The 23,672-nt window shown below is 34.1% G+C and overlaps 1 protein-coding gene and 1 pseudogene across 1 annotated transcript; one reads left to right on the top strand and one right to left on the bottom strand.

The window, feature by feature from the left end:
- Positions 1-1,174: 1,174 nt before the first annotated feature.
- Positions 1,175-7,286, bottom strand: LOC120116685 (kinesin-like protein KIN-5D). The gene is made up of 23 exons (XM_039137103.1): positions 7,040-7,286; positions 6,573-6,827; positions 6,363-6,492; positions 6,120-6,275; positions 5,534-6,010; positions 5,307-5,404; positions 5,066-5,222; positions 4,840-4,909; positions 4,658-4,734; positions 4,512-4,565; positions 4,348-4,428; positions 4,150-4,261; positions 3,844-3,930; positions 3,581-3,756; positions 3,328-3,496; positions 3,145-3,251; positions 2,907-3,065; positions 2,744-2,827; positions 2,439-2,644; positions 2,222-2,323; positions 1,909-2,018; positions 1,676-1,827; positions 1,175-1,540 (listed from the first exon to the last, which is right to left on the bottom strand). The coding sequence occupies exons 2-23, from the start codon at positions 6,740-6,742 to the stop codon at positions 1,316-1,318; spliced, it is 3,159 nt and encodes a 1,052-aa protein (XP_038993034.1). The 5' UTR covers positions 6,743-6,827; positions 7,040-7,286; the 3' UTR covers positions 1,175-1,315.
- Positions 7,287-13,889: 6,603 nt separating this feature from the next.
- LOC120116684 lies at positions 13,890-16,373 on the top strand (annotated as a pseudogene).
- Positions 16,374-23,672: the final 7,299 nt, after the last annotated feature.

The raw sequence follows: 23,672 nt of genomic DNA, 5'->3' as shown, positions 1-23,672 counted from the left end.
TCCGGTCCGTTATGGGTTTTTGTTCTCATATGCGGAAAGTTACATGTATAGTGAGATTTCTAGCCAAAAATGTAGATTAGAAAGTTATTTTATGAGATGCTCCAATAGCAAGAATACATGTGGATATTTGCATTTCATAACAATTTTTTGATTTCTTGAATATGGTTTATATATGTTCACTGAGCTGATAAAACATGCAAATTTGGCTTTTGTAATATGCCGTATCCTGCATTGGCGAGTATTCGATGATTAATACATGCTTTATGTGCTTATTTTTCATATACTTCCTCTTGGAAATGCCCGATCTTGATTTTCAGCTTGGTTTTGGGTTTTTTAAGTATTGTTTTTCTTCTAAAGTATTAAGTTAAGTCTTTTATATTGTTTTTTTTACCATAAATTAATCTGTTGTATATTTTGTACAATTAATCATGTTACCTCAGTGATAAAAGGAAATAATATTCTTCTTAAAGGTCTTAAGTTAAAGTATCTACCTTTATAAAGTGTGCACGTCATCAATAATTAGTGTGTTTATATATTTTTAAATATTCGTTAAAATGGTTTAATTTATAGAAAAATATACTTCAATTGTTTTATTTGTATGTGTTCAACGCTTGCTGAAACCTCCTCCATCGCCGATTGAATGGTCGGATGGCCACTCAACTGTTCACTCACTATACTTTTATTTATAGCCACTCAACTGTTCACTCACTATACTTTTATTTATACAAATTGTTTTAATAGTTCAGGTAGATTACATAGTAGTGTTTATTTAAAATATTTTTAATTATTGATAATATACATATACTTTATAGATGTAATTACTCAAACTTAACCACTGATAAATTTTAAATTATTAATATTTTGTCTTATATAGATCTTTCATATATTTTTGTGATTGGTAATGTTATATTTCAATTATTTTCTCCTATTAATGTCATGCCTTCATCCAAATTATATCCTGTAAAATTTGCCATAGTGATTCATATAATTCTAAATTTGTGAATGTCAAAATTAGATTAATACACGTGCTACACATTAATATAAATATTATATTCAAAATCCTGAAATGTATTTGAGGAGGTCATACTCTATCCGTCTCTAACAAATGTTCAAACAACATAAGATAAAAAGAGATGTACCAAAAAACAAGAGAAAAGAGAGGAAAAGAAAAACAATCTGATTTAGTATATATGTGTGATATTTCCTGCATCCAGTGGGCAAACAATTAATGAAATACAAGACAGGAGAGAGTTGAGTTCAGCAAGATACAGATTCTGAACCTGTACATACTTATTTTGTTTTCTCAAATATGTTTCTAGTTAATAGCTGTGAGTGGAAGTCTGGAGTCTTTCAAGGCTTGGGCTGCTTCATACGCTGCCAACATATGTTTTACATCTCCATTCGCTAGCTTTGCAGATTTTGCTTCCCAAAACAACTTCAATAACTCCTCGAACGGAGGAGTTTTGAGTTCATCGATCGATGAAACACTCGGAAGGTTGAATGACCTCTTCCTAGGAGTGGAGCAAGACGGCTTGTCCACCTATGATTTAAAACATTAACCTTCGATAAGTATGTTGTTACAGAATAAATCTCAGGCGTAACAAAAGTAACGCATTGGACTTTTCTTATTTGTCTAACAAGAAAAGGAGCGAGTACGAATCTTGATGACTTTTACCATGTATTCATCCTCGAGGCATTTCGCTGCGTTCTCTGTGATTTCTACAATTTTGTCATAGTGACCACCTTTCAGGTTTCTCAAATCATCACAACAAGGAAATATCATGGAATTCATGTTCCCGCAAGAATCACGGTCAAGTTGTAATGAGTCTGCACAAGTTTTTTATTATCAGTTTATACATTCTTTGTAATATCCAATTTTGATTTGTTTTGGAAAATCAAGATACTTACTGTCGATGGATGTCAGGCAACTGTTGTTTGCCGTGTCTACATCGTCAAGAGCAGTGGACACAGCAGAAGAAAATTGATCACAGAATATCCGATTGGTTTCCATCCCTCCACTGATTTAACAAAAACAAAGAAAAATTGTAAGTGATCTACATCTGAATTTTCTCAGATATTTTGACGCTTATGTGACTCGGACATGAGTGTAAGTGTTCGATATAGGTTCTCGTCCACACATATGTCGGATATGGGTGTCGAATACCAACATTTGAAGAAAAATGATGAGTTCAAGCGACATAGCTCTGAGCAAGTAGCATACCTAACAATGGAATCCATGAAATCAACATTTCTCTTTTCTAGGCTAAGAAGGGATTCATGAGCATTCCTCCATTGCTGTGCACTCATTTTTGCCTGCTTCAAACTGCACAGCAATTTCGTATAATGTTCAATAGGCAAAAAAATAACCTATTAAAGCAGAGATCTGATGCCATGGAAAAATATATTTAATGCACCGTCATCAGGAAAACAATCCGTACCAGTTTTGAAGAACATCTTCCATGTCTTTCTTTCCACATTCTACAGCAGAAATATCTTCAACATAGTGGGATTCTGTGCTTTCCATGCGAGTGTTCCATTCCGTTTTAACCACTGAAGTGGACTCTTGCATGATAGACATTTCTTTCTGCAGTTCACTAGTTTTGCTCGATATATTCTCCCGCAGATCATAGACCTCCATTTGGACCTAAAGCGAACAATAAAAGGAATTTATTCCCCGGAAAATGTTATCAAGCATCAATTACAAACTTTCAATAAGAATATCAAGGTCAGAATCAATATATACCAGTTTTTTCTTCCTAGCAGTTGAATCTGCAAGCAGCTCCAGCACCTTTTGTAGCAATTGCTTTTCTTCATTAGCGGCACATTCCTACGTGTGTAACACTATTAGTTTTAACTGTAACAGGCTTTTTTTGTCAAATGCATCAGAATTAAGAACAATAACGAACCTCAAACTTCTTTTCAAACTCGGACAGTTTGTTGTCATTTAAGGTTTGTGCTTCTTCCACGATTTTGGTGAGCTTGAATGCATGCATGTCTAAAGTCGCAAAGAAATTCACTGTTATTTTAGAAATTGACCTTGCATTATCCACAGCCCTGGAATGTGCCTGTATAGAAAGAAGTGAATCTACTATCAACACCTTTCAGTTACAGGTTAGCCGAGACATGAATCAATAAATTACTGACCTTGCGCTGCTGTTGCGCAAATGCAATTAGCTTCTCTTCTTGATTGTAAAGACTACTTTGAAGGTCATTAAGTAAAGCATCAGCTTCAAAAGCAATTCTTTTAAGAGCTGAGCCATTATAAACAACTTAATAAGCAGAAGTACAAAAAAGCAAGGTTCACTTAAAAACAAGCTATCTTAATACTCCTTACATCTTCTAGGTCACGTGAGTGCTTAGAAACTTCAGAATTTAGATCACCAAAAGTGGATTTGGAGTTTCCATCAAGCTTTAGAGCTATATTGTCCAAAGCTCTGATACCCGAACCATATGTGTCCTTCAACTTCCCCAACCTTCCTCGAAGTTCTTCCGTAGCCTTCAGTTATAAACAAGTAAAGCTATTAGAGAACTATCAACCAAGTACTGGAATATGCTTCAAAGGTGATCTTTAGAACCGTACCTCTGATTTTGTTGATACAAAGGACTGCATATCTTCCTCCATGTCTTTCAGTTGTTGCTCTTGTTGAGTCACAGAAGCTGCCACCGTCTTATGTAAGATTTCAAGTTGCTGGGTCAATTGGGACTGGAACCTTTGGATAAGTGCTTTATTTCCATCCTCAATTTTATCCTTCCTTTCTGAAAACCAAACAGCTTAAAAGAATAAATCATTACTACATAGAACAACAATGCCAAAACACAATATGCACTCTGAAGGATACTAACCGATCTTGGCAAACAAATCTGAGACATCAGAAGCAGCATTTTCCAGCTCTGCTCGTAGTTCAAAAGCATGCCCAACAAGTGCTTTCTCTGAAAAATTAGCAAAGGGCATATTTAATATCAGGAACTATCACATAAACTGGCATGAGTTTAAACTAGAGAAAGATAAAACCATAAAGATATTTTATACGTTATTTATTATCAAAAAGTACAGATTTGATTGTATAAAGAAACATTAAATGACGAAAATGAAAGATAAAAGAAAAATCACTCAAGACCAAATAATCGGCTAAGTATATTTCTACTCACCAGATTTAAGGAGATTAGATATTAAAAATTCCTTCTCTTTAATAGTTGCATTTGCTTGTCTATGTTTATCCTCAAGATCAAACAATGCATTTTCAGTTTGCCCCAGTTTTTTCTGAAAAAAATGAGTCTTACACAGTATGTAAGAGAAGAAAATAGCAAATATGACATTTGTAAGTTGACCATGCAAAACTGTAATACCTCTGTCTTTTCAAGTTTGTCACTTAAATCTGCAGTCAACAACTGCTGTGAATTGTACAGTTCCTGAAGCTCAGTAATTTGCTGCACAAAAGTAAAGAAGGAATAATTAGCTTGCCTTTAAATCTTAAATCAGAAACATTTGTGTTGATTTTGATGAAATGTACCTTCTCCTTGGATTCTGACACAAGTTCCATGCGCTCTATTTTTTCAGCCATAGCCTGATGTAAAAATTTTATCGTTCCATTAGTAATGCAACATGAAACTGGGACAAAAATATTTCTACCATTCAATCATATTGTCTGAATCCAACCTTTTTCTCTGCTTCTTCAAGAAGATAACGGTCCCGTGGAATATAAATTCCATTTTTTTCTCTGGCAGCATACACCTCTGATTAAGCATAAAAAAGGGAAGCAAAAAATATCACATATAAGAACCAATGAATAGTGAGGAAATTAAGTTTTCTTGGCAAAAAAAAAGGGAACAGTCAACTACCTTGCCTCAGGCGATCAATTTCAGAATATAAATCCTTCATTAAAGCAGATTTCATCATCTTCTGGTTAATCTGTAATAATAACAAATTCAATTATATGAGTAAGCTGCAAGGATAATAAATCATTCAACTTAGTATTGTAAGAAACGGGGTAAATTCATCTTTATAATGTAAAATTATTCGGTAACAGAAAGATCAAAAAGTGATACTAATGACTAATCGACTGACCTCTGGTTTGTTCCTGATATTCTTGGCACGATGTGCATAATCTAGAGTGCTGAGCGTTTCTTCCAGACAATGGATGGATGGTGATATTGTGGCAATTATGCATGTTTTTGTTTTCCCTCCCAATGAATCCCTCAGCAGCCTTGTAAGTTTGCTATCTCTGCCATTTGCAAATGTATTTTATAAATCCTACCAAAAGCACAAGCAAGTGCTCATGAGAAATTACACCTTCGATGAGCCATACCTATATGGAACATGACCTGAGTGCTCAACTAGGGCATTGATAACACGACCGAGAGTGAGCAAGCTTTTATTAATTTCTCCAGCTTCTCTTGCTCTGCCCTGTAAGAGTAAGTATTTGAGATCAATACTTAAAAACATTCCAATATCCTAACATAGATAACATCAAATTACACAATCTTTGTAAAGAAAGAAATTATATACTAAGGGTGGTGATGCAAATTGCAATACCTCTCGCGCACCAGAACGTGAAATATTCTCAGAACCAGCAAGGTCAACAAGATTTAGCTTTCCACATTTAATCATCTCTTCCCCCTCTGGTGTGCACTCCTTGATGTGGATTGTAATAGAAAATATAGAATGTGATCGGCTACTTTGCTTGTTAAGTAGAGTCTCAGCTGTACGCCTTTTAGCAGAACCTTTTTCCAAGATTTTGTAAATTTCATTAGCAGTAGTTACTAGCTCTTCTTCCAATCCTCTGACAAAAACTCCCCCTTTTCCATCTTCCATAAGAGCAATGGGCTTCTTAGATTTATCATCAATGAATTTCGGAGTTTCCTCTGGTGCCAAAAGATCTGCTATTTCCTCATTGTAAAGCTCTAGAAATGTAACTTTCATATTATATTCAGCATTCTGAGCTTCTAAAATATCAAAAATTTGTTTGACGGCTCTAGGAATAGCACCAGCATCACTTGGAAATTCCCCATTCTGTATAATTAAAAAGTTTCACTTAAAAGTTTGAAACAAACAAAAACAAAGCCATGAAATTTAAATAAATTCTGAAAATTAGGATTAAAATAAAACAGAGAAAGAGAACCTTTTTCCTTGCTCCTCCTTCCATTGTGTAAGTTTTTCCCGTTCCTGTCTGACCGTATGCAAAAATAGTGCAATTATAACCCTGAAGAACTTCATTCACAATTGGAGAGACTGCCAATTCAAACAATTCCTTTTGCTGGGAAGATGGACCAAAAACCTAAAACAAACAATCTTTCAACGCTATAAATCGTCACTCAATATATCAAATCCTTGTATACCTTTCAAATAAAATAAAAAATAAAACCTTGTCAAAAAGAAAGGTCCTATCAATTTGCTTATTAGCAATATTCTGTACAGCACAAACTTCTCGTCTATTTTCATTACACGATATCACCACTGGTGTATGTATTCTCATTTCATCTGCACTCAACGGCCTACAGGAAAAAAATCAAAATTTATCATTAATCTTATTCAGTTAATTAGCAGAAAAGATTGGGGGAGGGGGGAGACTGACCTGCAACGTAAAATGACCTGAACGTTAACGCCTTTATCCTTATCATGTTTGGAACTTGAATTGGAATCACCTGATCGCAGATCTCGCACCGATTTATCGTTTGAACGTGGAGTTTGCGATGGAGATCGCGGCACCGATCCTCCTCTTCTTTGATGTTGTGAAGACTCCATAGCAGAGAACTCAAACAATTGTGCGATTCAAAGCAATTTAACTACACTGAGCTAACTCGGATTCAGTGAAAGTGACGTAGTATTACTGCAAGACGTAAATGCATCTATTACGTTTCTTTGGGTGAATACACTGTGACCAAAGAAAAGCTGAAACTTATTCGAAATGAGGAATGTAGAAAGAATATGATTTTTAAATAGAAAGAACATATTTATGCATAGATTCGGATCGAAAACGAACAGATTTGGAGTACGTGAAAAAAGAGAATCGGCGACGGAAATGCTTATGTGAAAACTTACAGTGATGAGTCATGCCGGCGAGTTGAAACGACAATCAAAGGGCGACGATTTTGGATAGGGAAGAAGATTTTTTTATTCCCCTTCTTTAAAATAAGCACGAAAAGCTTGAGAAAGAAGAGAGGGTTCCTCAAGCTTGGAGCTTTTTCACGGCGTTAGTATGGATTTAACTATGATGGGACGGCAATAAGGTCGGTGAAATGTTGGCTTAACGGCGTCGATGGATTATATCCGACCGTTATAAATGTCAAGTAATAATAAAGGCATTTTGAAAAAATTCAAAAAGGAAAACGGATATCGGAGCTCGTAAAATTGCCTCTCGCTTTTCCATATATTACGAGATTACCACTTTCTTAAATTTGAGAGGAAGTTGGTTAAGTAGTGATTAATTAAAGTTTAGTTTGATTTTACGTGATAAAGATTGAATACGATTGATAGCTATCGGGCTGAGAACCAATGGGTCCATGTTTTTTTTTCAAATTAATTAATCATTATAAATTGTTTTGTTTTATAATGGAGAAAATGTTGAATTTTAAATACCTAATTTTGTTTTGTACTTATTTTTAAAAATAATTTATTCAAGACCTAATATTTTTAATATGAAATTATGTCAAATTAGTATAGGGAGATTCCATTTATTACTTAAATATGTCAAATTACCGTTACTTTATTTTATTAATTTAGTCCTGGTATTTTTATTTAAGTCAATTTTAAATTTTCTTACGAAAGAGTTAAATAGTAATTATTTTCAAATAAATATATTAATTAAAATACTAATTTTAACATTATTGACATGGATCTCATATAATAATTCATACATACTTCATGTAATTTTTTAAACTTTATAATAATATTTTACTATTTTTATTTGTTTAAATTTATAAAGATGAATATTGTTATATCAATATGACGTACATGTAGAATATCACGTGAACTTTCATTATAAAATTTTAAAAAAATAAAATTTTTAATAATTATTTTTATTATTTTAAAGGTTGAAAATTAAATTTAACTAAAAATAAATATTAATTTGATAAGAAAATATAAATATTAAAATAAATTCATCATTGTGTATATTTTTAATTGAATTCAAAAGATATTAATTTGCTAACAAGTGAATGTCTAATTAAGGGAGAAATTGTCAAAGGGATGAGGCTTTATAGAAAAAGAAATAAATAAAATATTTTTTAATATATATATATATATATATATATAATCACTATTTCATTTTTGTTTTGTTTCCCTTTCTTAGGATAATTAGATAACTAATTAGGTTGAATTACAAAAGAAATATAAGATTTCTTACCTAAAAGTTCACCCCTCATACCTTTTATTTTTCTTTTTTCATGCATGGAATGAAAGCAGCAAGCAATGAATGCTATTGAAGGAGGGAGTATTAATTGTTCATTAAAATGATTTTGGTCCATAAAAGGTTGATGATTTGTTTGATTGTTTCTTAATGACAAAACAAAGACTCCCAAACATTTGCCCCCTACGTTGTTTCGTTGTCTCTTTTTGCACAAAGGGTTGGCCTAGACAAGGATTGGTTTGGTGGCATTGAACAAGTTTAGAAAATTGAAATAAGAAGGGAACCAAACATCATTAAAAAGAGATTAAGACTCTTACTCTAAAAGGATCAGTAGTTAGAATGCAAGCTAAGGTCTCTAGCAAACTCTTTAATCTCAAACAAGCATTTTTTATACTTAATTTATTAATTAGTAAAATTCTGACTGCCGGAGGTCTTCCACGGAAGCTGGTCTCAACCCGTTGGGGGCAGCCTACTACCTTACCTCCTCTCACCCCATTACATATGGAATAGGGTCAGCTAATAATTATTAATTAGTAACCCACAAGACTTTACCATTAGGAGGTAAAATGTCCCCCCCCCAAAATTAGGATTTTCGGATAATAAAAAGAAAAATTAAATCAAATAAATAAAATGGAAAACAGGAATGCAAAGTGGGGTTTGAATGTGGTGGCAAAGACGCCCCTACCGTGACAAAGAGTGATTTGAGGAGTCACATGCCCGTTGCTGGCTTGCTGCCGTTGTGCTTTTCTCAGCTCAATCATATATAATAGGGTAAACTATATTTCAGGTCACTTAAATATTAGTCAAGTTACAAATGATTATGGTTTAAAAATTATAATTTAGTCATTTAACTAAAATATTATTATAAACAGATCAATGAACCTTTAATATTAGATATAATAGTTAAATGACGTGTTATAATAATGATTTTAGTCCTCAAAACGAATATATTAACTTGTTCTTAATTTAAAATAATTTAATGAATTTAACGTTTAATATTATAAAAAATCTATCAATTTAGTCTTTACTCTTCTTACAAATCGTTTATTCTTCATTATTCATCATCATCTCTACTTGGCCACCCTTATGAACACAAGTTATATCAAACTTTAATATATGTTTTCTATGTTTATTATTTATAACTTTATACTTTGAGTAATATATTTATTATCATTTTATTCAAATCTAGTAGTTTATATTATAAAAATACAATTTAATTAAAAGATAATTATGTATATGAGTCTTGAAAAATATATATAATATATGCAAAAGGATTATAACTATACAAACATGTTATGAAAATATGTTTATATGTTATTTAGTTTTATAATAACGTGTTTAAAGATAATAACAAGTGTAATGATAGCATAATAATATAAACATCAAAATTTATGTGAAAATCTCTTTTGAAAAAAATTACGGACAAAAGAGAAGAATTTTCACTAACGTCGGAAATAGAAGAATACAAGATGATTTACATAATCAACTTAACATCCAATCTTAATCACAAATATCTATTTATATGGATAATTACTTGATTACAAAGAAAACTGTTAGAAGAATTCTAAGCAAAGTATGTTTTCTAATATTAATCAACATAAAGAAAATAGGCTTTCTACTTTGAATAAAACTAAGTTTCATATTTTTCCTAATTATCTTTTAAGTTAACATCTTCATTAATTTATGTCACATTAAATTTAGGCTAAGCTCTAACAATCTTTATCTTGACACAATTTTTGAAAGTGTAAGGAGTTCAAGACAAACCGTAAATTCAATGAAACACTCAAACTCAACAAAGAGAACCAAATTTTCGCCTCAACAAACAAGTTCTCCACCTTAAGAACAAATTCTCTACTTCTTTCACAAAACTCCTTAAAAGTATATTCTTCAACAATGAGATCCAATCCAAGCCTTGACCCGTTTATAACTTCGAAATTTTAGAAGAAGAAAAACATGACCAGTTTAAAACTTGACTAATAATTAAATGATCTAAAATGTAATTTACCCTATATAGTAAATCCTTTGAAATTCTAATGCATTCTTAATTAGAAGAAAAATCATATTAATACGGTGATATTATATTTAAGTGGAAGATATCAGGGTAAATGAAAACAAACATTAGATCTAAAATTAGGAGTTGAAATCTTAACTCTTAAATAATAAGGAATATTAGATTTAGCACTAGAACACTAATCCAATGCTGATTACCTAATTTCAATACTGCATTGAACTTGATAATCCGAACCAATATAATATAATACTTTGACTATTTTTATGGAAATCAGATCCATGCATGTGAAAGGATCAATTCCATATTCTAACAGGTAGCATGCCTCACCTAATCTTCAGAAACGATGGTTCACTGACAAATTAAAAGCTTGCTAATGCTACAATTTATTATCCTTCTTTTAAGAATGATTGTATGGTGCCTCAAAAACATGAAAAGTCTGAGCCAAGGTGTCATTTAACTGCTCCAAAACATGGGACAGGGTAACTGCATCTCACATGGATATGGGGTATAAGGAATATGACAAAGCTTAACTTACCCTTTCTTTTTCTCTGCAAAAGTAGCAGCAACCAATGTTACTTGTCATTCTGCAAGGTAGAACAACTCTTTACTCACTTACTTGGAACAGGCTCTATATTTACGCTTCACTTCACTTCTTCTTTTTAACCAACTCTTTCCTCCTCCTTTCTCTATTAGATTGCATGTGAACCCCAATTTCGATTCTTTTCCAGTATTTTCATATATTAACCTTCGGCAAAAGTAATTTCATGGATGATAGTTATTTTTATTAAAAGAGTTTATTTACAACAGTGGATCTTTAAATATTTTTTTAAGGTGAATATGAAATTTATGGGTAAATACAAACAAAATCTCAAGTGGATACAATTCGTAAATGGATAATTAAATAAAATAAATTCAAATTTTAGGGGTGGTCAACCCTACTTGCATCCGTCACTATTTGTGTGGGTATCGAATATGAATGGGTTAGTATCCACTTACACAATGTAAAACTCTTTAGTTTTATACATATTTAAGACCGTTTGATGAGCGAAAATAGATGGCTCAAATGACTTATTGTTTTTTTTCTTGTGAATATCTTCTCATTTCTTACTCATCTAATAGTCTTAAATCTATGTAAAACTATAAGAGTTTTACATTGAGTAACATGATCTTATCCTAATTATTTATTTGTTTATTAAATTAAGTATATAAGTTAGATAAAATTTTAAAAGTATGTTATGGACATGAGAATACCCCATAGAGAAATTAAACTAATGTGAACTAAAATTCATATGAGTATCATATGAGAGCTCTTTATAAATGAAAAATCTTATAGATATACATCATTTTAAAATCAACTAAATAATAAAAGGGGTGTATTGATAAAGCAAATAAATAATAGGGTAAACTACACTTTATTTTTTATTTTTCCGATTAAAATTTTAAAGTAACAAAATAGTTACTAACATTATCAATTTATTATAAATTGGTCACTCTCATTAACAGTCGTTACTATATTAAGGGAGTGCTTACGTGTCATGTTAAACCAGCTGACTTAGCACGTTTGACCATGAGGGACACCCCTTTGATTGACCGTTTGACTCTTATTCTTCTTCTTCTTAGAATGAACTGTGCATGATCAAACTGCTAAGTCAGCTGGTTTAATGTGCCACCTGTTATTGTAGTAACATATGTTAATGGCGAGTGATCATTTTTAGTAAATTGATAACGTTACTGACCAATCTGATACTTTTGAAACTTTAATAAGGAAAACGAAAATTTATTCAAACATTAAAATGAAAATTTATTTAAATATTAGTGACCATTTGTGTAGTTTACCCTTAATAATAAGTTTAGTCAACTTCGAAGCGGTGCAATATTATTTGATGTGTATTTTCTCGAAATGGAATCTTTGAGTCGGCCAAGTAATTGTTGTTCAAGTTGACAGAGAAGCTAAGGAATAAAATTAATTAAGCGAAGAATTCAAAGCTGTAAGAGTTCAATTTGTAGGACCAATGACCAAGTAAACACGAATTAAGAATCCCAGACATGTAATTAAGGAAAGCAATTAATTGACATATAGTTGAGACTTGGGAGTTTACACCCTACACTAAATAATGGGACAGCAGGTGTGAGTTGTTAAACTGGGGCCGTTAAAGCTGGAATTCACGCGTCAGTTTAGCTAAAACCACACTGATAAAATGGTCATTTCGTTCATTGTTGGCATTTGGCAAGAGCTTTAGGGTTCATTGAGACCGGTGAAGATGATGAAGCATAATCTGTAATTGCTTAGAAGGCCCCAAGGCGAGTATTGATATAAGAAATCATCCGAGTACATAGCTTTTTCGACAGCCCAGCAAACTTAGTAATGGCAGCCCAATGTTAAGTTCCCTGATTGGACTTTATTGAACCTATATTACATAAATACATGTGGGGCAATGTAGGGATAATGTCTAATGTCAAAGCAGACCAAAGGCCCATCTTCCTGAGTGGATCAGCCTATGCTCAAGAATGTTTGGTATTAATATCTCCACATAAATGCCTTTATGATACTATACTTGATAAACAAAGCTGTCCAAAATGACTCGAGTTTCAACTACTTTTTCTAAGCCATAAAATTGTAAAGGCATGCTTGAAGCTTGCAGGAGACCTTGCTTTAATAGTTGCCTTTTTGGGAAAAAGAGTGTGGTTGGAATGTGAAAGTCTAATTCTGTCACACTCTACAATTAAACAGTTTGGCATCACATTCCCTATATTTGAATCAAGCTAATTAATCTTCACTTTACATATATCCCTTCAAATATAAGTTTAAATTTTGAAGCTATTAAGGGATTTGGTTTTGCTTGTAGAACAGTTGCTTCAATGGGGGTTCCCTCCTTGTTGCTCCATGACCTGTTCTTCATTCAAAAAGAAAAAGAAGAAGAGCATGCGATCTAACTCTGAAATGACAGCTTGATGTAAACCCTAAAATTTGCTTTACCACAAAGCAACCGGTTGAGAATTCTACCTGTGGATAATGTCGATCCACCATTTAGGCTTTCAATCAATCATTTTTTGCCATCCATAACTTCTTCACATTAGAAATCCATAACAGTAATAAACTATATGTTAATGGAAGAGTTCATTTTACTAAATGAGATCGTTGGTGTTCCCGAATTCAGGACGTGCATACAAATTTGAAAATCCAAGAGAGTTATTCATTTAGGTAACATGGGTTTCGCCTAGGTAGACAATGTGGGATTTTACTATTAACGTAGAAATAAGCTCAAAATCACGTTCATCATAACAAATAGAATAATATTCATGTAGTCTACAGTACTTTGTTACCATATAAATCTTTGACTTGTCTTTGACAGCACTCTGAAGTTGTTCTAACAACTGGCTGTCGATCACACTGATGTATGAAGCTATGCATTTTTTTAATTGATGTAGTTTCTATAAGCTAGTAAACAAGTACACGCCAAACATCCTCTTCCTACACTATATATATACTCTTTTGTATGCTTCAATGAATACATACAGGAGTAGTTGTTCAAAGTTCACTTCACCCGAAAAGGAAGAGAAATCAGCCAATAAAAATGGGAGTTTCTCTTCTTTCATCATCACCAGCATTTCTGGTTTTATTCTCATTTTTCACTTTCTGTCTACTTGCCGACCTGTACTAGGGATCACCAGGCACTACAAGTTTGATGTATGTATTATTTTGGCATGATGAGCAGTCAAATATTTGTTTGATAAAGGCTTCTAAATTTGGTGTACCTTAACAATTTTGTAGGTCAAGTTGCATAACGTGACGCGTCTGTGCCATACAAAGAGCATTGTCTCAGTGAATGGACAATTTCCAGGGCCTCGCATTGTAGCAAGGGAGGGCGATCAGCTTCTAATAAAAGTGGTCAACCATGTGCCCAACAATATTTCTATCCACTGGTATTGATATTTACTTTTTGAAAATGTCATTCTGCTGATATTACAAGATAATAAATGGTCTCATATGCCTAACGAGGAAATGTCTAAATTGCAAGTTAATATGATGTCCCCCCCCCCCTCAAAACAGGCATGGCATTCGACAGCTTCGAAGTGGGTGGGCAGATGGGCCAGCATATGTGACTCAGTGTCCAATCCAAACCGGTCAAAGATACGTTTACAATTTCACCATTGTAGGCCAAAGAGGGACTCTCTTCTGGCATGCCCATATATCATGGCTAAGAGCCACTCTTTATGGTCCCATAGTCATTCTTCCCAAGCGTGGCGTTCCTTACCCTTTTGCCAAGCCTTACAAGGAAGTTCCCATTATTTTCGGTAAGAAAATCATCCATGAACTATACCAATTAAGATTATGAGGTTGGATAAATTGAACCCCTTTATGATGAATTGCAGGAGAGTGGTTCAATGCAGATCCTGAAGCTGTTATTAGCCAGGCACTCCAGACTGGTGGAGGCCCCAATGTCTCTGATGCTTATACCATCAATGGTCTCCCTGGACCTCTTTATAACTGTTCTGCCAAAGGTATAAAATAGCTAAAATATTGTATTAAACTAAATATATTGTAGAGATCTATGGGATTAACTTATGGTACTAATAATTTTAACAGATACATTCAAGCTGAAGGTGAAGTCTGGCAAGACTTACCTTTTGCGTTTAATCAATGCTGCATTGAACGATGAGCTTTTCTTCGGCATAGCAAATCACACACTCACTGTTGTTGATGTTGATGCCATTTATGTTAAACCCTTTGAGACCAAAACACTTCTCATCACCCCTGGTCAAACCACAAATGTTATCCTTAAGACCAAACCAAAATATCCAAATGCCACATTCTTCATGACTGCTAGACCATATGTTACAGGCCAAGGAACATTTGATAATTCAACAGTTGCCGGTATCTTAGAATATGAGTTACCGCCCGATAGCCTTCATTCAAGCATTTCAATTAAAAAGCTCCCCTTGTTTAAACCCATTCTACCTGCTTTAAATGACACTTCCTTTGCCACAAATTTTTCGAGTAAACTCCGTAGCCTGGCCAGTGCACAGTATCCTGCGAACGTGCCCCAGAAGGTGGATAAGCATTTTTTCTTCACAGTTGGTCTTGGAACCAGCCCATGCCAGCATAACCAAACCTGCCAAGGTCCTAATGGCACCAAGTTTGCTGCTTCAGTCAATAATGTATCGTTTGCAATGCCGACTACCGCACCACTCCAGGCTCATTTCTTCGGCCAATCTAACAGAGTTTACACCCCGGATTTTCCTAGCAGTCCTATAATTCCATTTAACTATACAGGCACACCACCTAACAATACTATGGTAAGCAACGGAACAAAAGTAGTAGTGCTTCCTTTTAACACTTCGGTGGAGCTAGTTATGCACGACACAAGCATTCTTGGAGCGGAAAGTCACCCTCTTCATCTACATGGATTCAACTTCTTTGTTGTGGGGCAGGGTTTTGGCAACTTTGATCCAAATAAGGACCCTGCAAAGTTCAACCTGATTGACCCTGTTGAGAGGAACACTGTTGGTGTGCCATCAGGGGGTTGGGTTGCCATTCGTTTTCTAGCAGACAATCCAGGTAAGTTACATGTTGAACATCCTTACGATGCATCGAATGCTTGGTTTGAATTGAGGATGATTACAAATGACAACAAGAACCGCATTGTTGCAGGGGTATGGTTCATGCATTGCCATCTAGAAGTGCACACCAGCTGGGGCTTGAAGATGGCTTGGATTGTCTTGGATGGTGAACTTCCCAATCAGAAACTTCTGCCTCCACCAGCAGATCTTCCTAAATGTTGATCAATATGACTCACCTGTTGGGGTCCTTTTGGATGATAAACCTGCCTGAACCTTATTCTGTTTCCTTTCAGCAAATTTTTTTTTGGGTTTATTTCAACCATTTTGTTTTTCTGACCCTTTTTTCTTCTTCTGACATTGGCCTATCAGTGTTGAAAATTTCTTTTCTCGAGGAATGTATTTTGTAACAACATTTGCAAATGTCAATAAAAGAGGTATGAATAATATATTGACATCCTTTTGTTCATTCAATCTTAGCCTCTGAAGCATGTGTACAATTTGCAACTCCATATGTTTATTGAATTTTTGCAGTTTTAGTTTTCATTACATCATTGTCTGTAAAAGTCTTAACCTTCCATTCTAGTTAAAATGTATGGTCACCAACAAACAACAGTGCCAAACAACATTATTCTTGGAACCACAGACAAATGTTTTCGAGTGCTATAAATTAAGGCTCCTAAAATGCTGAAATCACTGTATAAATATAATTCTAAAATGTTTTAATCTTATACTGCCTGTTAGTGGTGTTAAAAAAATCTTGTAACCGTTAATCGGTATAACCGTTACATTTAACATGTTAATTAACCAAACCATTAATGTTAAATGGTTTCGGTTAATCGAACCACTAAAAATGATGATTAACGATTAAGGTTACAATTACGAATTTTGAAATTATATTGAGAGATGTGCATAATTACACCTGAATAAATATGTGTTAAGTGTTAATTTTTTGGGAGATGTACGTACTTAACATGTTTAAGTATGTGTAAAGTAGCGTGCTACACTTTTTGTAGTATAAATTATGAAAATTTAAAACATTCATGTTGTGTTATTTTTGAATGGTTAGCCGTATGTTAACCTATAATCGAATCGTTAATAACTGTTAACTATTTTTTAATGATTAAGTTATGGTTAGAAAATTTTCGTAACCGTTTTTTAATGGTTAAGTTACGGCTACAAAAATTTATAATCGTTATAACGGTTAACCTATAGTTTACGTTTAAACTAAATTGTTCGGTTTAACGTTTATAAACAGCCCTACTGACAACGGATAATAATCAGCAGAAGCAGAAGAAACAAACAAATTAAGTGTCCATATTTATACCTCTTTATCAGTCACCCGGTACCATACTAGCTATACTTATCCTTGTTTTGTTCTAATGTAAAGAGATATGGTTACAAAATGACCATTAGATAAAATATTATCATATTATATAAGGCGATTTTTCAGAAAAATCACACTTTCATCTTTATTTACCGATCTAATACCTTTTGCAGAAAGACGCGACCCATGCACCACGCCTTACGCTGATCTGGCACCACGTGGTGAAAGGCGCGACCCATGCACCGCGCCTTATGCTGACATGGCGACACGCTGGGTAAGACGCGGTGCATGGCCGTGCCTTCTGCCACTTAAGGGTATAGCGCGGTGCATGGGCCGCGCCTTTGCTTTAATTTCGCAACCACCCGCCCGTTCACACCACATTCCCTCCCTATAAATACCTCCATTCTCAATCATTTTCATCACATCAAATTCTCTCAACTTCTCTCAAATACTCTTATATTCTCTCATAGATTTTTAAGGTATATTTTATTATATTTAATATTTTGTTAGTATTTTATTTAATTATTTAAATTTTTAATATTTTATTTAATAATTATTTTTTTGTGCAGTTATAAAATGGAAGACGATCTGCTTCGTTTGAATGGAAATCATATATCGCGTCATTATGTTGATAAGGTAACAATTTTATATTTTAATTTAATTTAAATTATTAGTAATAATTTATTTATTTAATGCATGATTATTAGTTTATAAATTAATTTATGGTAATTATTAATATTTTTAGGAGAGCTACCGTATATTAGATCCTTTTATCCGGAACCTTAAGTTAGTGATACCCGACCGTGTCTGGAAGTATTTAGTCGAGGCTGGATCGGTCACATAGCTAGATATGAAGGTCATTGTAGGATAGAATCAAACCTGATTTCTGCATTAGTGGAGCGGTGGAGGCCGGAGACTCACACATTCCATTTTTCGTGCGGATAGTGCACGATTACTCTTGAGGATGTTTCCATGCACTTGGGGCTTCTGTTGGATGGAGATTTGATTTCAAGGATGGCGCACTGTAACTGGACTACTTTGTGCCAGGAGTATCTAGGAGGCGTCCCACGAAATTTTAACGGTGGTCGGATACCGTTAAATTGGTTATATGCAAATTTTCAGAATTTGAGTGAGGATGCCTCAGAGGATGAAGTTAAAAGGTATGCACGGGCATGCATACTGCAGCTGATAGGAGGGTTGCTGACGCCGGACAAATAACGTAACCAAGTTCACTGTATGTGGTTGTGACATCTTGGTGATTTTTATCTATCTGGATCACTTAGTTGGGGCTCAACAGTTTTGGCTTTCTTGTATAGGGAGATGTGTCGAGTGACTGACTACAGGAAAAATGCTATCGGCGGATGTCTCCTTCTGCTGCAGTCTTGGGCATGGTATCGCTTGCCCTTTTATGTCCTGTTGTGAAGAACCGTTCGTATTCCCGCTGCTATTGAGGTAATTACAAAACTGATTTCGTATATTAATCATTTTGTTAATTTTTAATAAAAAAATTTCCTTAAATAGGTAGTCTATTGACAGGAAAATCATCGGGATCTACCTGATGAATTAGAAATAATCAGGATACTAATCGATCAGAAGGCTGTCACAGAGGTATGTATTTTAATGTTTGAAAATCGATTTTGTATAATAGTATAATATTTAGATTATTATTTTGATAAGAATTACATATTTTGTTTTAGTTTGAATGGGCACCTTATTCTAATGATGATATGAGGATGTGCATCCCACCTTAGTTGAGGGGCCCATTTGATGTTTGGATGGTGGTGGTCCCTTTGATCTGTTATGCGAATGTGGAGTGGCACCCCACTGATCGCGTGTTCCGATAATTTGGTTTTGTACAACCAATTCTGGAAGCACCTCACAATATGGACTAGTTGCATAACACAGATCGACGCGGTAAGACGGATACAATTTGACAGTTGCAGATGGTTATTATGAGTGGTTCAATAGTAACGAGAAATTGTTTCTACTTTCTAAGGATGCACAAGGACGAAGCATTCATCGACTTCGACAGAGACATACATCGTCACAACCCCATTATCCCTCGACTCGTGGACGGAGAGCAGGTGCTTCCGGTTCGTCATCAGTTGCACCACCAGAACCTTCACAGCAATCACCGTCTGCAACGACGTACACGCCGCAACCATATCTGATGTCGCCACCGCCTTTCCCTTACCAGATGTCGCCGCTGCCTCCGCCACAGAGTTATATGACCCCTCCTGGAGGATATTATAGGTCTATATTTGTAGATCCGACTTGGGGTTTATATGCTGGTTATTTGGCGGGTGCAGCCTCATCACCGATGGTCGCTGCACATACACCACCTGTACAGTTTTTACACTCATCGATGTCTGTGTTTTCTGAGTTTTCCCAGTTTTCTATGAGCGGTGAGATAGTCAATCATACACCTACAGGGTCCTTATTCTATGGAGGTGCTACATCGTCATCAGTTCCTCATCAACAAAATGTATCCGCTCCTGAAGAAGATGACGACGATGACAGTGAGGAGTCAGAACCAGTTATACAAAGAAATCCTCCTCGAAATAGACAGCCACCGTCATGCGGAACACATTCGCACCGCAAACATCGATAGATTTTGATATTTTATTATATTTGTATTTAGTTGTTTATTGGACTTTTTTATTGTAATTTTTTTATTATTTATCATTTAATACTTAATTTATTTTATTAATTTTGTTGGACTTTTTGTTAATTTATTTTGTTAATTTTGTTTATTACCATTTAATATCAGTTATTTTAATTTTTTTATTATTTACCATTTAATATTTATTGTAAGTTTGTTGTATTTAAAATTATATTCAAATACCAAATTGTTATTAGTTTGATAAAATTTAATAATTGTGTTCGATAACTTTCTTAAGTTTGTCACTTATTATCTCTTTTATTATAATCACATATAACGCCAAGGTCGAATCTCATTTTCTTGTATCGTTTTTTAATCTTCATCAGTGGTTATCAAATGACATTAACTTTAAGTAAATGTAAATTAAACTACAAGAATTATTATTTGTTAAACAACAACTACATCAGTTCCTCATCAATGGTTACTTGATGACAATAGAAGTGGACATACTCTTCTAGTGTGTCCTGATTTTCTACAATGCCCACATTTTTTGTCGTGTCTAGATTTTTCTCGAATATCATATCACAATAAATTTGAGTGAATTTTGGACGACCACGGTCCCTCGATAAAGTCGGATCTAGTACAATCGAAACCCAATTATGAACCTCATTAGGGTCTTTGTCAATACCTATGGGGGAACTCAAATTTGTATACCTTAAACACTTCTGATAGTAGGTATACGGGATCCAAAAATGGTTATAGTCTTGACAGGTATGCGAGCAAGCTGCTATCACATGAGACCATGGATACTTTAGAGCTTGAAAAAACCCGTAGTAGCACATTTGTCCCGTAGATTTACGCTTAACGACACATCTTCAATCCCTTGAAGAGGTCGGTAACTCTATGACACGAAACAATTCATGCGTTCTAGAGAATCTTGTTACAGACATTCCATTTGATGCATCAATTTTTTTGTAGATTTGTAACTAATCTAGAGTGATAGACATGACCGCCTTGCATCCAGGTTTGGCTTGTCCCCCCAAGCTTCGCAAAAAGTGTCCCCAAACGAAAATATATAGTTTTTACCAAAGCCGCTACAGTAAGTGACGTGAACCCTTTAAGGTCGAATTGATTGCCTCAGCCAAGTTGGTCGTCATGTGTCCAAATCGATATCCACCATCATATGCGTTTGTCCACATTTCTTTATCGATGAGGCTAATATAATCGTATCCTTCCTCATTCTTCGCCCGCAAATCTTGAAGCATGGATTCAAATGTTTGATATAGTAGTTCGTAACCTGAGCATAAAATGTATAACTTACTAATTTTGTTTCTTTAAAAAATGAAAATGATCGAAAGAAAAAAAACTACAGCAATTTCACTTACCCATGCGCACAAGTAATTGACACTCATCATTCTTCTTAAACCTTCCATGGTAGTTCGCAGTAATGTGTCGGATACAATACCTATATTGGACAAAGGGTGATTACAAAAATGAACCCAAATACTCCATTACTGCTTTGATCCCAGCTCCGCGATCTGAAATGACACAAATTTCCCCCCTCGTGATAACATGTGAACGTAAGTTTTAGAGGAAAAAACCCAAGAATTTGTATCTTCTCCTTCAACAAGATCAAAAGGAACTGGAAGAATGTTGCGATTATCATCTTGGACAACTGCCAATAGTAAAACTTGCTTGTATTTTCCATACAATAAAGTCTCGTCGATCTGGACCACATGCTTGCAGTATTTGACAACATTAACACACTGTGGGTAAGTCCAAAAAACCCGGTAGAATTGGCATCGATCGTGAAGAACTCGATCATTATGGTATGCATAGGAGGTTTCGAAGTCCACAATTATCCTAGGATTCAACCTCCGCACCAGCCTAAACCAACTTGGAAGTTCATTGTAAGATGCATCCCATTCGCCGTGAAGTTTTTTAATGGCGTTCTACTTTGCCCTCCATGCTTTTCTGTATGAGACGAAATACCCATACTGCAATTGTATAGTTGAAATCAACACAACAATAACTATATGCGAGCTTGCTTTTACCATGGGCATGATGGCTTGGCAGATCACTTCAGAGTCCAAGTTGGGATGGTTGATCCCTCCAACACAATATGCGTGAGGATCGTTGTATACCGTTAGTTCCTATTGTCGAAACGATCTTTTTTAAGAGAGCGAGATTTTGAAAACTGCACCACTTTTAATTATTGATCTCTTTGATTGATTTTAAATTAAAAGTGAATGTGATTTAAAAAAAAAAACCTCTCGTTTCGAAAATTTTGGGATTTCTTTTTAAAAATAAAAACGTATGGTTCGAAGAGTCGCCACCAATCTTTGATTAGGGTGTGATTGGACACCCAAAAATGTTTTGCCATTTTAAATAAAACATAATTTTAATTAAAATGACAAATTGTGGTATGCGTTACCAAAATCTGAGTTCGGGAGTCAGTTACGCGTGGGGAAGGATTAGCACCCCCACAGTGCCAAATTCGGTACCTAGTCGATTAATTAATGCCTTTGCAATGAATTTTATAAGTTCAACTTTAATTTAATTTTTGATCCCTTAAAACAAAAATGTGAATTTTGTAATATTCAAAAGCAACGAAATATGTTAAATTAAAATTACCAAACCATCAGAAAGATAAAGAATATTCAATTATTTAAAATATTGAGACCAGATCTTTAGGTGAGTTCTAACGATCTTTTCTCGAAAAATTTAAATAATCGAATATTTCCTTTTCTTTCGTTCCCGAATTTTAAGGTGAATAATCAATTCTTTTGGTGACACTGATAGGATACACTTTTAATTTAAAATCGTCAAAAACGGATCTCTAATCAGTTAAGACAACCCACTTAAAACAATTTTAAATTAAAAGGGTATTACCCTTAATCCAATTATATAATAATGTCAAGTTATACACAAGGTTAACATGCACCATTTAATTAAAGAAATGATATGATTATCTAATTAATAAATAATATAAAAATAACATGCGATTGACCTTTTAATACAAAAAAATATACATTATAACCTATATATATATAATGCACAACCGGGACTAAATGACAAAAATAAAAACACAACACATCGAACTATAAGCTTTAGAAATAGTTATATTTATTAAAATATGGACTAAATAATTTAAACAAAATTTACTATTTAAGCTAACAAGAATAACTATTAAAATGTAAATGTGAATTTTACCATATTGAGTACTAAAAATTATTACAAAATATTAAAACCAGAATAAACACAATATATACAATACTGAAATAAAAATTAATTGAAATTACATTCCAAATATTAAACATAATGGAATTAAAAATAACATAAATATTGACTAAAATAGGAAACATGTAAAATATAAGGGTTGAATTACAACTTCAAGATATTTCATTTTAGTGACCAAGTTAAAATGCAGGTATAATATGAGGATAAAATTAAAAGGTTTTAGAAACGTGTAATTTGGGGACTATAATGCATTAAATTAAACATAAGTATGACTACCTAGGTAATAAACCCATTCATGTTAAAATGGAATATCCTGGACCTGGTTAACTACACCGTTTCATCCATATTAATTAAAATCTTAAATTAACTTTTAACCTAAAAACAAAACACCATTCATGCTAAATCTAAACCTATTTCCACTCCCACGCCGCTCTCTTCGCCCTTCTCTCTCGGCTGTCTCCTTTTCTCCATTCGAGAACTTCGAATCTCTACACCTAATTTGCATCTCTGATTTATCTCTCCAACGCTCAATCTCGAAGACCAAAGGCAGAGCACTGCCCAGACGATGAGGCCATGCACTTAAGGTAA

The sequence above is a fragment of the Hibiscus syriacus genome, unplaced genomic scaffold (assembly GCF_006381635.1).
Source record: "Hibiscus syriacus cultivar Baekdansim isolate YM2019G1 unplaced genomic scaffold, ASM638163v2 tig00110302_pilon, whole genome shotgun sequence".
Classification (NCBI taxonomy): Eukaryota; Viridiplantae; Streptophyta; class Magnoliopsida; order Malvales; family Malvaceae; genus Hibiscus; species Hibiscus syriacus.
The sequence above is the reverse complement of the archived record's forward strand: the minus strand, read 5'-3'. Positions and strand labels throughout refer to the sequence as shown.

Excerpts from the sequence above, each read along its gene's own strand:
- LOC120116685 (XM_039137103.1), bottom strand. The coding sequence starts at position 6,742 with ATGGAGTCTTCACAACATCAAAGAAGAGGAGGATCGGTGCCGCGATCT. Across the intron at positions 5,223-5,306 it reads TCAGGTCATGTTCCATATAG|AGATAGCAAACTTACAAGGC; the intron begins GTATGGCTCATC and ends TGCAAATGGCAG. Across the intron at positions 4,566-4,657 it reads TTGAAGAAGCAGAGAAAAAG|GCTATGGCTGAAAAAATAGA; the intron begins GTTGGATTCAGA and ends TTTTTACATCAG.